The sequence below is a fragment of the Oncorhynchus mykiss genome, chromosome 24 (genome assembly GCF_013265735.2).
Source record: "Oncorhynchus mykiss isolate Arlee chromosome 24, USDA_OmykA_1.1, whole genome shotgun sequence".
Taxonomy (NCBI): domain Eukaryota; kingdom Metazoa; phylum Chordata; class Actinopteri; order Salmoniformes; family Salmonidae; genus Oncorhynchus; species Oncorhynchus mykiss.
Genome location: NC_048588.1, coordinates 21883046 through 21897777, shown reverse-complemented (window position 1 = coordinate 21897777; position 14732 = coordinate 21883046). Strand labels below are relative to the sequence as shown.

Here is a 14732-nt window from a genome sequence, read left to right as displayed (position 1 = left end):
CACTGAAGGGACTTTTAGGGTGTAACTTCTCATTATGGCGCGGGAGTAGAACTACAGTAGAACCACATCTGTGGCAGCTTTGCCGCTACTGTTGATGCTTCTGATTTAGTATAAAACTATTGAATCCATGATCGTTTCAAAATATCATCTGAATTCAGAGGGATGCCCGTGCAGTCCCTTTTTATAGTCCCATGGGGATGACGTCACAAGTTATTTGCTTTGTTGGTTGTTGCATCATGTGAATGTGATGACGTACGTCACTGACGCGGAAAGCTGTAAATAGCGCGGGTTCAACCGCTCAATCTGTATAGTTTGAAATATCATCTATCATCATAACGCCCAGACGCAGACGCTACTCTCGTGCTCGCCCAGTCTCTAGGAGGCGCAGACACAGAACTGACTGTGAGGCATAGGAAGTGTGGGAGCAAAAGGAGGCTGTGTGGGAGCAGAAGGAGGATGTAGGATGTGTGGATTTAGGCTGTGTGGGGGCAGAATGAAGCGTTGGGCTGTGTGGTAGCAGAGGAGGCGTTAGGCTGTGTGGGAGAGGTCAGCTAACGTTTTTTAGCTAGGGGACAGTAGAGTACAGTAAAGAAAAGTATAGGGTACTGTATTCTTCCCAACTTTACTCTAATGTACTCTCTCTACTTTTATCCGGAGTCACTTACAGACAGTGCATTCAACTAAGGTAGATAGATAGATACACAACAACATATAATAGTCATAGCAACACAATAACATTCTGTAAACCTTACTGAGAATGTTATTCTAGTTGGAGTGGTCTATTGGTTTATTCTATAGGTTTGAACATAATTGCTGCCAGTTCTAACATAAGTGGATGTGACAGAAGGGAGCAAAAATAAATATTCTGTTGCAATCATCAGTTGGCTCCTCTTTTCTTATATTAATGGGCTTGAAAAAATATTATTGTAATATCATGCTTACTTAATTGAAAATATACAGTATGTGCAGTTGAAATTTAATCGTAGAATCAATCACAAATAAATGACGTTTTTTAAAATGTATTTTCATCTTTCATTCAGCACCTAAATTGCACCTGATGGCAACGCCTGGAAAATATGTCTAAAATATATGTGTTACTTCATGTTGCTTACTGGGATATGACTAACGATACCATTGATGATAAGGGTTAATGGCCAGTTCATATCTCTTGACCCTCGTCATATTTCACTCAAAATGTCCCAATGAAGCATGCCATCAACAGGATAACACCATCCGGCCAGCCTCAACCCACAGTATTCGAGTGTGCATGGCTGAGGAAGATGTATAGTGCGTAAAAGTAAATAACTCTGTTTTGTCTGTTCACACTGCTATGCTTTATCTTGGCCAGGTCGCAGTTGCAAATTATAACTTGTTCTCAACTAGCCTACCTGGTTAAATAAAGGTGAAATAAAAAATAGGGAATGGGCTATAGCCATCCCACCAAGACACATAGCATTCTTTATCAAATTACAATTGAGGCTAGATTGCAAGGGGTGGATGAAATCCTGACTGTGATATCAGAGCCAATAGACTGTGGAGGAGGGCGGAGCACACCATTCTACGTCTGACAGCTACGAAATAGAAAATGTATAGCGCACAGCCACAGGCACTCATGCTGCAAATAGGCAACCAGCGTTATAGCCTAACCTAAATGAAAAGAAATCAGCTTGGATATCCACATGTGCGATGAAGAACAAAAGTGGTTGCAACAAGGGGGGGTCAAAAACAACAAGATAAGGACTTGAGCAAGAATATTTTGTAAAAATAAATATTGCAAGTAATTCAGGTGTTTCTATCAAACCATTGGAAAAGGTTTTGGAACCATGTACGGTGCCTTTTCTTTCCCAATGACTACGGAGCGCAGTCGGAATAAGGAGCGTATGGAGGCCAGTCTGACCGGACTTTGTGAGCTGGAGATCCGCAAGCAGAGGCAGGAGTGCCTGGTCCTCGGTGCTCTGGCCCTGGGGGAGCCCATGCCCGAAAATTACACAAGGAACGAGCTATCGGGTTTCAGAAGTTGGGGGCAAGAGAACTTGACATTGAGACGTCATCTGGTAAGACGTTAAAAGAGGTGGAGGTAGTTTGGACATTGTTGCCTTTTTATGTGATATAGGCTAATTCACCTCGTAGGAACATTGTTGTAGTGCACAGAATGGCTACTCGACCAGGGTGGTCGGTCGCCACCGCGATTAACCCCCAGTTTACCCCTAGGCTCTATAGAGGGATAGGCTACGTAGCCTATATAAAATACGATTTATTTTCCCCCGTTAGTGGACAATGCATTGGTGGTGTGCGCCTTTTGTCCAGCGACGAAACTTATCTGCAAGAAAAGTTACTTAACTTGATTAATAGTATCCCCATCTGAAAGGATCTAATCGTTTCCATCCTTCGGCTGCAAATATATGCCTTGGGGAAACGGAATGGGGGGTGGAGCACCCGTCTTTTGGAGTCCACTGTTTAATGACCCATTGTTCCCTGCATGTTCCCTGCATGGTCCTACATTTATGTTGTATTTTACTTAGCAAGTGTTTATACATATTCATTCGTTGACTTTTATTTTTCAAATGAGTTCATAACGGGAGCTGATAGGACATGTGAATAGTTATATTTGTATTAAATACATTTTCATCTGATAGTATAGTATCATATATGACGTGATTTAGATATAAGTTATGAGGCACGTTTCTTTAGACTGTGGAGATTTTCGTTGTCCTTGTGGGAACTAACGTTAGTTTATAGGCAGGGATGTACTATGCTGCCAGAGGTGGGCGTGATGCGTGTCCCACCACTCAAATCACCTCCCGTACGGAGAATCCGACCATCCAACCGATGTCATCCCAAATAATAATAAAAAGAGCGTTAGCTATCCGTGATGGCAACTATTACGCATGCTTAACATTAGCCTATTATAGAGAAAATGGGCTTTTGTAAAAAATAAAATATATATTCAAACAATACATGTTTTTCTTTTGAATGAATGGGATGTAACAGTTATCTCCTTACGCCCAATTTTCAGCCCTCTATCTTTAAAAAAAGAAAGATATACAGGCTAGTAGCCTTTAGACTATACTACACCATCGACTCGCACACGGCCCACTGTTCTCAATAGAACGCTCCTATAAAAGAGGGTGAAAGAAATTAAAGCAGCCGCCTCCCTCTCCTCCCAGCTTCCCCCCGCGTTCCTCTCCTCCGCCGCGGCCCAAACAATAGGCGCATATGGAGAGGAATACTAATGCACACGAGGGACTCGGTGTGCCGACAGGCGAATCATGCACCTCGGCCGCCGCTTTGAATGCACAACTGGAACACATCACCCAATAAGATGTCAACGCAGAGCAAACTGGCTCCGCTTCGACGGTGATGGTGAATACTATTTTTTACACTGTGCGACGATTGACTCCCCCTAAATGCCGCACAAGTTCTCGCAATTTGTTGTGCACGTTTCATTAAGTCATTCCGGTCGGTCCATTTGAGGGATCTGTAAATTTGGATCGATAGATACTGACAGATATTAACTTAATTGTCTTTCCAAGCATGCAAATCATTTTGCAGAAAATTCCTTGGAGATTATTGGTTGGAGAATTGTGTAACAAGAATGTCTATTGAGCCCTTCAAACATCACTTCTCCATGTGTTTCCCACTGGACCCAATCTCATTTTGCATGTAGAGAGTCTATGTTGTGTGGTGTTTTTAAGGCAGATTCACACATAAGCTACTGACCCATGTTGCCCTCTCCTGGGAATGTTTGGGACAGTTTCCTTGGCCTTTGCTTTTGCCCCAGGGCCTCCTGTCCTGTCTATAGGCCCAGAGGCCCAGTGTGTAGTTGCTGATAGCCATGCCATGCCAGACAGCAGCTGGTAAAGCACAAGACATTGACCCCACTCTGAGCCACCATGCTGTGTGTGTTTGGAGAGTGCAAGCATTAGCAAGCCCGTGTGTGCGTGTGTGTCGATAGACTTGTGTGTGTGCGAGCGCATACATCTGTGTCTCTATTGATCTATATGCTTGGCCTCAGTGTGTGGTGATTTGGGCATGTCTAAGACGCTGTGTGCCCATGTCTTCCATAGAGTGCCACATCATTAGTGTGAGTGCCACATCATTACTGTGAGTGCCACATCATTAGTGTGAGTTCCCTTCTCAGCGGTGAGTGACTGATGTCTGCGTGGGTGAGAGCTGCCTGGGCCCGGGGGGGGGGCTTTGAATGACTGATGTCTGGGTGGGTGAGAGCTGCCTGGGCCGGGGACTTTGAATGACTGATGTCTGGGTGGGTGAGAGCTGCCTGGGCCCGGAGCATTGAGTGACTGATGATATAGATGGGTGAGAGCTGCCTGGCCCCGGGGCTTTGAGTGACTGATGATATAGATGGGTGAGAGCTGCCTGGTCCTGGGGCTTTGAGTGACTGATGTCTGGGTGGGTGAGAGCTGCCTGGGCTCGGGGATTTGAGTGACTGATGATATACATGGGTGAGAGCTGCCTGGGTCCGGGGATTTGAGTGACTGATGATATGGGTGGGTGAGAGCTGCCTGGGTCTAGGGATTTGAGTGACTGATGATATGGGTAGGTGAGAACTGCCTGGGTCCGGGGATTTGAGTGACTGATGATATGGGTAGGTGAGAACTGCCTGGGTCCAGGGATTTGAGTGACTGATGATATAGGTAGGTGAGAGCTGCCTGGGTCCGGGGATTTGAGTGACTGATGATATGGGTAGGTGAGATCTGCCTGGGTTCGGCGATTTGAGTGACTGATGAAATGGGTAGGTGAGAGCTGCCTGGGCTCGGGCTGTGTCCCGTAATGTCTTCTTTAACCTAGCTTCCCCCTGAGCTGGAGGCTCTGAGCAGCTGTGTCACCTGAGCACTGACTGACTGAAGTCAAGCTGGATAGAGTCCATTCAGAGCCTGTTGTCCTTGCTGTGGAGGCAGACCACAGAGGCTGGCATGTGCAGCCTGCATGCCCCATTCACGCCTGTTATGTAAACATGGTGTGTGTGTGCTTGCATGTCTGTGTGCTGCCACGAAGCTGCCTGACTGCTCCCCTTCCATCCCTCTCTCCACCGGAGAGAGCACAGGATGCAGTCAAATAGTAATGACACCAGGCAGTGTGCGTTATGAGATCAAGAGGCGTCAATTAATAATGCAGCAGAATCAAAAGTATCGTCATGAAAGGGAGCCGCCAGAGACCCCTACAGAGCTACACACTCTGGAAGTCAGCTATGTTTGTGTATGTGTCCTGTGTGTGTGTCCTCAAAGCTTTGTTTGCGTTCTGTGTCATTATGTTTTAATTAGCCAGCCTAATTGTCACAGTGTCTGCTAGTTCTAGATCCATGTGAGCTTGCCGGAGGACCTAGGCCTAATGATCAATTTGGTGAAAGTGTGTCATGGATATGTTGATTTCCAATACACTCTCTTCCTCCTTCTTTCCTTGTATTATTTATTTTGCTCGCACTCAGGTAGCTATAAAACCTGGAGATCTCTTCCACTCACCTATTAGTAACCACCATAATACAATGGTTTCATGTTTGATATTAGTTTAGTGACAGAAAGCATATCACCAATAGGTTTCATTGCATAATGGATGCTTGGGTAGACACAGCCTGGCTTGGGTATTTTGTCTCTTCGCAAACACAGCGCTTCTATCACACTGATCTACTCTTGTCTACCTGAGAAAAATGACCCAGAATCCCAGAAATGATTCCAGCGCTGCTGAGTGACCAAAACAGCAGCCAACCTCATGACCAGATATGCTGCTGCTTGTTGTTTTTTGACTCAGCATCCGAATAGGAAAGTTGGGATCTACAGTATATGGAGTGTTTTTATACTGTCTAGCTCATTATGTTAGCTTGCATTGGTATGATGCTGGTTTGGCTCAGGTAAAGCTTGGCTCCTTATTATGACAAAATGACAGACTGAATTTTTCATTAATCTGTCTTTGCACGCTCTACATACTCTCATTTAATTCAAGGAAGAATTTTCCCTCCCTTCCACACTGATAGAGTCAGCTTGCTGCTAAAACCTTGGTCCTTTGCATTCCAGCAGTGTACAGCTACATCCTTTTTTAAATAATCCCCTTGCACACACACACACACACACACACACACACACACACACACACACACACACACACACACACACACACACACACACACACACACACACACACACACACACACACACACACAGAGCAATTCCTGTCAGTTGTCTAACAGCCTCTCCATCCCCAAGACTCTGTAATGTAGAGGAGGTCACAGCATTTTGCTGATATCTGTTAAAATGACATAATGTAGCAACAGTCATTTAAGGCAAATTGAAGTGTGTGTGTGTGCTGGGGACACCATGCGTAGCTAGTGTGTGTTGGCTGTGAGTGCATCCACAAAAATAACATCTCAACTAGAGGTCGACCGATTATGATTTTTCAATGCCGATACCGATACTGATTATTGGAGGACCAAAAAAAGCCGATGCCGATTAATCGGCCGATTTAAAAAAAAAAAAAAAAAAAAGTTTCTATTTGTGATAATGACAATTACAACAATACTGAATGTACACTTATTTTAACCTAATATAATACATCAATAAAATAAATGTAGCCTCAAATAAATAATGAAACATGTTCAATTTGGTTTAAATAATGCAAAAACAAAGTGTTGGAGAAGAAAGTAATATGTGCCATGTAAAAAAGATAACGTTTAAGTTCCTTGCTCAGAACATGAGAACATATGAAAGTTGGTGGTTCCTTTTAACATGAGACTTCAATATTCCAAGGTAAGAGGTTTTAGGTTGTAGTTAATATAGTATTTTTAGGACTATTTCTCTCTATACCATTTGTATTTCATATATCTTTGACTATTGGATGTTCTTATAGGCACTATAGTATTGCCAGTGTAACAGTATAGCTTCTGTCCTCCCCTTTGGTCATTAATATGATCGAATCCAGAAACTATCATTTCGAAAACAAAACATTTATTATTTCAGTGAAATACGGAACCGTTCGGTATTTTATCTAACGGGTGGCATCCCTAACTCTAAATATTCTTGTTACATTGCACAACCTTCATAATTACGTAAAATTCTGGCAAATTAGTTCGCAATTAGCCAGGCAGCCCAAACTGTTGCATATACCCTGACTCTGCGTGCAATGAAATTACACATTTCCACCTGGTTAATATTGCCTGCTAAACTGGATTACTAGTGATTATGATTGATTGTTTTTATAAGATAAGTTTAATGCTAGCTAGCAATTTTCCTTGCCTTCTACTGCATTCGCGTAACAGGCAGGCTACTCGTGGAGTGCAATGGTTAGAGCGTTGGACTAGTTAACTGTGCAGTTGCAAGATTGAAACCCCTGAGCTGACAAGGTGAAAATCTGTAGCTCTGCCCCTGAACAAGGCAGTTAACCCACAGTTCCTAGGCAGTCATTTAAAATAAGAATGTGTTCTTAACTGACTTGCCTAGTTTAAAAAAAGGTATACAAACATTTAAATACATTTTTTTTTTACAAAAGAATCGGAAATCGGCACCCAAAAATACAGATTTCCGATTCTTATGAAAACTTGAAATCAGCCCTAATTAATCGGCCATTCCGATTAATCGGTCGACCTCTACTCTCTATACCATTTGTATTTCATATACCTTTGACTATTGGATGTTCTTATAGGCACTTTAGTATTGCCAGTGTAACAGTATAGCTTCCGTCCCTCTCCTCACCCCAGGAACACATCGACAACTGCCACCCTCGAAGCAGCGTTACCCATGCAGAGCAGGGGAACCACCACTCCAAGTATCAGAGCGAGTGACGTTTGAAACACTATTAGCGCGCACCCCGCTAACTAGCTAGCCATTTCACATCGGTTACACCAGCCTAATCTCGGGAGTTGATAGGCTTGAAGTCATAAACAGCTCAATGCTTGAAGCATTGTGAAGAGCTGCTGGCAAAACGCACTAAAGTGCTGCTTGAATTAATGCTTACGAGCCTGCTGGTGCCTACCATCGCTCAGTCAGACTGCTCTATCAAATCATAGACTTAATTATAACATAATAACACACAGAAATACGAGCCTTAGGTCATTAATATGGTCGAATCCGGATACTATCATCTCGAAAAGAAGACGTTTATTCTTTCAGTGAAATACGGAACCGTTCCGTATTTTATCTAACGGGTGGCATCCATAAGTCTAAATATTCCTGTTACATTACACAACCTTCAATTTTATGTCATAACTACATAAAATGTAGGCAAATTAGGCGGCCCAAACTGTTGCATATACCCTGACTCTGCGTGCGATGAACGCAAGAGAAGTGACACAATTTCACCTGGTTAATATTGCCTGCTAACCTGGATTTCTTTTAGCTAAATATGCAGGTTTAAAAATATATACTTCTGTGTATTGATTTTAAGAAAGGCATTGATGTTTATGGTTAAGTACACATTGGAACAACGACAGTCCTTTTTCGCGAATACGCACCGTATCGATAATATGCAACGCAGGACACGCTAGATAAACTAGTAATATCATCAACCATGTGTAGTTAACTAGTGATTTATGATTGATTGATTGTTTTTTATAAGATAAGTTTAATTCTAGCTAGCAACTTACCTTGGCTTACTGCATTCGCGTAACAGGCAGGATGCTCGTGAGGCAGGTGGTTAGAGCGTTGGACTTGTTAACTGTAAGGTTGCAAGATTGAATCCCTGAGCTGACAAGGTAAAAATCTGTTGTTCTGACCCTGAACAAGGCAGTTAACCCACCATTCCTAGGCAGTCATTGAAAATAAGATTGTGTTCTTAACTGACTTGCCTAGTTAAATAAAGATTCAATAATGGTGTAAAAAAAAAAAAATAATGATAAATTGGCCCAATCGTTGTCCAAAAATACAGATTTCCGATTGTTATGAAAACTTGAAATCGGCCCTAATTATCAAATTTATTTATATAGCCCTTTTTACATCAGCTGATATCTCAAAGTGCTGTACAGAAACCCAGCCTAAAACCCCAAACAGCAAGCAATGCAGGTGTAGAAGCACGGTGGCTAGGAAAAACTCCCTAGAAAGGCCAATACCTAGGAAGAAACCTAGAGAGGAACCAGGCTATGAGGGGTGGCCAGTCCTCTTCTGGCTGTGCCGGGTGGAGATTATAACAGAACATGGCCAAGATGTTCAAATGTTCATAAATGACCAACATGGTCAAATAATAATAATCACATTAGTTGTCGAGGGTGCAGCAAGTCAGCACCTCAGGAGTAAATGTCAGTTGGCTTTTCATGGCAAATCATTAAGAGTATCTCTACCGCTATTTTGATTTGTTTAACACTTTTTTGTTTAGTACATGATTCCATATGTGTTATTTCATAGTTTTGATGTCTTCGCTATTATTCTACAATGTAGAAAATAGTAAAAATAAAGAAAAACCTTGAATGAGTAGGTGTGTCCAAACTTTTGACTGGTACTGTATGTATATCATGCTTGTGTATTGATCTGTCTCAGAGTGCGCTCCAGAGCTCCCCCTGGGGGCTGATGCTGGCACTGGAACAGCAGGTGGGCGAGCTGAGAGTGGACACAGATGATGTCACCTATGAGGGGACCCAAGGGGACAGTCGGCCCAGCTCAGGTACTCCTCATGCTACCACCTTTCAATTCTCTGACCTCTGAACTTTAACCCCTGATCCACATCAGAGGGGCATTGTGTAGTTATATTTTTCTTAATGTAGACACTTTTTAATTAAACTTATTTTTTGCATGTTTGACCCATGTTCTGTATATTTTCTGTGTACTTTTTTACATGAATTGTGGCCCTATATTTCACTGAAGTACATATATAATGACTAACATTTCATTAGTTTTGACAAAGGTTGTTTTCATGCCCTTCTTGCTACTGTTAGTTGTTCTGTGGTTTGTCAAAGGGACATAAAATTGGAAATGAGTTTTGTCAGCATATGGTTTGAGAAAGCCTGATAGAGGTCTAATGAGTGACATCATCTGTGTTTCCCAGGGCTCTATGAGTCGAGTGAGAGCCAGTCTCCAAGGGGGCATTCCTGTCACTCTGACTTCCTAGAGCCCCACCCTGGCTGGGGCTTCAGCAGCACAGAGAGGCCGAAGTCTCTGGGTGAGTTCAGTTCCACTCTCCACTTTCAACAGCTCTCTTTCAACCACAATAGGGTTCATGGTATCATAGCAACAATACCATGGACTGTCTTTACTTTATTGCATCATTATTTTAGTTGCATTAAGTGCTCGTATCAGTAGTAAAACAAACCAGTCAATTGATCAATTGACTTCTCTCTGTGCTCTCTGTCTACAGGCTATGCCCTCCAGCTGACAGGTGAGAGTCTGATGGAGCCAGCCCCTCATGCTACTGTTCCCCTCTCCTTCTCCGCCCCCTATCCACACCTTGAGGGAATCGCTGAGGAGGGTACGGCCGAGGAGCCCTGGCAGTGGGACCTACACTGTGCCCAGGGTTGGGAGGATGAGGACCAGGCCACCCAGGAGGATTTCCAGCAGGCCATGAGGGTTAAAGGCTACATCCTGGGTCTCATCCATCGCTACGCGCTCTCACCCCGGCCCTGCATGCCTCGTACCAGCCTGGGGCCTGACCCCTCCACCCCCTACTCCTCCAGCATAAACAGGCAGAGCAGCCTGCGAAGGAAACCTACTCTTCACACCTCCGAGCACTGCATCTCTGACCCACAGGACCTCTACCCTGACCTTGAGTGCCAGGCCTGGTGGTGTGACTCGCTAGAAAGGGAGGAATGGGGGGGAGAGGCCCCATCCATGGAGAAGGATTGTTATCGGTCTTTACCCTACCCCCACTTCAGACCCCACTCCCTGGCCGGGGGCCATCCACCCTTTCTGGACCCCGTTTGTGGAGCTCTGGACCCTTGTTTTAGTAGTGCGCCTGATTCCCCCAAGCACTACCCGCTGCCCCACTCCCCGGCTTCATATAACCACTTGGTCAGTGCCCAGTACATCCCTGGGCAGGCCTGCCACACCCCTGTACGCTCCCCCTCACACTTTCCTCCAGAACGCTCCCCCTCACACTATCTTCTAGAGCCCTCCAAACCCAGCCAAACCTTTGTGTCCCCAGACCAGAGCAGCTCAAAGCCCAGGGCCATGGGGAAGAAAAGCCATGAGGAGAGACAGAGCTCCAAAAAGCCTGGCCACAAGACATGCCGCTCCCAGTCTGAGAACAGTCTGATGGGGAAGAGGGCTCTCCCTAAGCGCAGGTACAGCACAGCCGAGCACCCCCAGCACCAGAGGGGCCAGGTCCCATATGCAGGCCCCCAGCATAAGAACAATGCTGGGGGGCGACGCTGGTGCTCCACCCTGGAGCTCAGTCAGGAGGAAGGGGAGACCCAGGGTGAGCAGACCCACAGACGCCCACCTCGTAGGGCCCGCCACACCCAGGCCTGCTCTCATCCCAACCCCAACCACCACTCCCAGGTCCATGCCCAGCCTTGCCTCTCAGAATACCCAGAGAGAGCACCTCTGTGTTGGGGAGAGGAGGGCTATGTGCGGGCCGCCCCTGGGGAGTCAGAGTCCAGCATGAGTGAGGTGTACTCCCCTGCCTCCAGCTCTCTCTCCAGTGATTCTGATGAGGGGGGGCTGGTATGGCCCCAGCAGCTGCCCCCTCGCCTGGCCCCCTCCGCTTCTTCCTCCCCTAAGGCCTCCCCAGAGGCCTCCTCACAGCCCAAAACCTTTGTCAAAATCAAAGCCTCTCACGCCCTGAAGAAGAAGATTCTGCGATTCCGCGCCGGCTCTCTCAAAGTCATGACCACAGTCTGAGACATATGTCACTGCTTCTACTGCCCATATCCTGCACATTTTAATCCTACATAACCTACAGTTTACACCCTCTGTCTACCTCTGCTGGTTCATGCAGCACTGTCATAAAAAAACAAATCAGCTACTTTACCTTTGGGAAAAACTATGATGTCTGTAACTGGCCTAAGATCAGCATGACGATATCATCTAGCTAAACCACATTTCATCATCATCAGAATGTGCATTAACCATCAACTTGTCTAATGAAGTCCTCCTCTGATGGTTACACTGCCATGTCACATATTGACACCTGAACGTGAACTGCTACCTCTCTTCTCTTAGCTGCACCACCTTGCAGCCTTGACCTGAAGCCAATGTCTGTAGCACTGGCCATGTAGGGGGTGACTGCAGTGAGGGGTCAACACACACACACATACACACACACACACACACACACTTCTGTAAATACCTACCTGTGGCCTTGTTTGTATGAATGTAGTTTGTAAATTAAAGTTTTGTGGTCTCTTAAGCCATGTGTTTCATTTGACACTTTCTAGTATTCAACCTGGAACCTCATGTTTGCCTACTGGATATTTCTCACACATAAATAGTTCTTTTCAAATCAGATATTTTTCAGAGCTGATCTGATTGGTCAAAAGACCAATTAGTGAAAAAAAGATCAGAATTGAGCTGCCTGTGTAGTCATAGCCTCTCTGGCAGCCTAAATTGCTTTCCGTGTGCAACATTGTATAACAGAAAGTGTACATCAATGTCGTCCCCCTGGGGTGTATCAGTAAACCTGCCTTAAACTTACAGCAATAATTGCTTCATCTTTCTCCAAACATCTGCTTCCGCATATTTTCACAGACCAAGTTATGAAAAAGTTGTTCATTCTGAAATGTAATGACATTATTCCATCACTTCGTGCATTAATGAGAGTATGGTAGAAAATACTAACCCTAACCTGGGCCTTACCCTTTTAACTTAAAAATAACTATGTCCCAAGGTTGAACCCCCTCATCTTTAGGCAAGCACAGAGCACAGAGATTGTGAATGATAAACAATTTAGTCACACTTTATTTGGATAGATTGTGCCTGTAGATGCTCTACAGATTATCATGCTATCAACAAACTATCTATTGATAAGCAAATGCCTGCTAAGCTTACGGTTAGGGTTAGATTTAGAATAAGGGTTAGGTTAAGGTTAGGCCAAGGGTTAACTTTAAGTCAAGGATGAGGTTAGTAGATAGTTAGTCTAAAGCATCTACATATGAACTATGCAAATAAAGTGTTTGAAATGATTGCTAAGTGACACCTGTGAAATAAAAAATTGAGGGAATGCAGGGGTGGTTTATTGAGAAAGGGACACTGTTGATTACCACAGATGATATGTGAAAGAGAATATCTGCTTTAGGAATAATGTCAGGAGCCACTTGTGGATTTAACAGCTCTAACACAGTTCCACCTCAGACACCGCAAAAACAACAACCTCTATGTGGATGTCAGCTAAAGCGGATCTGATCGAAAACAGCCTTTAAATACAGATAAAGCCAAATCTAATTGCCAAGTGCGATTGCTGCTGGAAACGTATTACAGAGATAGTTCTGTTGCACAACAAATCAAATTCAAATGCACAATTCAAATCACATATATTTTGTTTTTATATCTATATCACATATTTATTTTCAAATGTGAGAACATGGAGACATTGACATCAATACAACATCCCCAGTCCTTTATCGCAACCACCAAGGCATTTTACAAAAAAACTATATAATAATACAAAACATTAAATAACACAAAAGAGAAAATAAAATACAATGGGTGTCACAATAACAGTGGAATCCTATCTGCACACTGTAGCCTCTGACATAACTGCCTATACTGAAAAAATGACAGCCATTCTCCACTAGCAGCTCAAACACCATCTGGCCCACGACAGCGTCACCCAGTCCTGGCCCCGGGGAAACGAGGGGGCACACATCCCCGCCCCCACATTCAACTCGCTCGACTCCAGTCACAAGTTTGGTAATGAGTTGGTAAATTGAATCAAGTGTTCCATCACTTGGGCAAGTACAAAGACTTGCACCCTCTGGGCCCCCAGGACCAGGAGAATCCAGTCTTTACAGTGGCTGGAGACAACAACAAGGCAACAGAGAACAGAATAGTAAATATAACAAAGATAAAACAGGTATGACAGTAACAGTGGATTCCTATTAACAAATCGCAGCCACTTACACAGGACCTGACTGCCTATACTGAAATGTGAGAGCTAAACTATATGAAAAATAGGCTCTCTACATGTTCACTGAAAGGGGACCAAGTCAGGACAAACTTCTCTCAGGACCCCTGCACAAAATGTATCTAACCGTTTCAAGTGGCAGAGATGACATCACATCCATAACGCACTACGTAAGAGAAGGAAGTCTTGCCGACCGCCAATTAAAAGAGGGTAAGACAGCAAGCTAGAAGTGAAGCAAATGCTACTGCATTCATCTGGTGTGTGGTAACAGTACAATCCAAAGGTGGTATACCAAAAATAGCAGTAAACGGATTGGGGTCAACAGATGTTACATAGATATGAAAATACATCCAATATGGGGTCTCAATACCACCTCAGAGATTGGCATGACCAAAACATATGCCCCACAGTTGCTGAACTCTGATAGGATCTCCAAAACTTTAGGTCGGCATTTGGATATATTTTTAACAGTCTGTAATTTGAGTAATGGAGACGGTGTATGACTTTGAACTGAATGAGACCGTGCCTTAGCAAAATGATGAGATGTGAAATCGCTCTATACTACGTTGCCATAATGTCATCGGGTAACCCAGGAAGGCAGGTTAATGTTCTGTATCATGTTGTATAACCTGGATATTGTGCTCTTCAGATAGGGGTTAAGGTCTAAGCACCTCTCAACCAGACACTTTAAAAGGCAGGAGCGGAAATGAAGGGGAATATTTTTTTAGGTAAGTCACGAT

The 14732-nt window shown here is 44.1% G+C and overlaps 1 protein-coding gene across 2 annotated transcripts; it reads left to right on the top strand.

Moving 5' to 3' along the window:
• The first annotated feature begins 1542 nt into the window (after positions 1-1542).
• On the top strand, positions 1543-12279 carry LOC110504025 (dapper homolog 3-like). Of its 2 annotated transcripts, none has more exons than XM_021582803.2 (4): positions 1543-2054; positions 9477-9600; positions 9982-10095; positions 10291-12279. In XM_021582803.2, the coding sequence occupies exons 1-4, from the start codon at positions 1824-1826 to the stop codon at positions 11769-11771; spliced, it is 1950 nt and encodes a 649-aa protein (XP_021438478.2). In that variant the 5' UTR covers positions 1543-1823; the 3' UTR covers positions 11772-12279. The 2 variants fall into 2 exon arrangements, with proteins under 2 accessions (XP_021438478.2, XP_021438479.2); XM_021582804.2 differs by lacking the exon at positions 1543-2054 and adding an exon at positions 2063-3363.
• The last annotated feature ends 2453 nt before the right edge of the window (positions 12280-14732 follow it).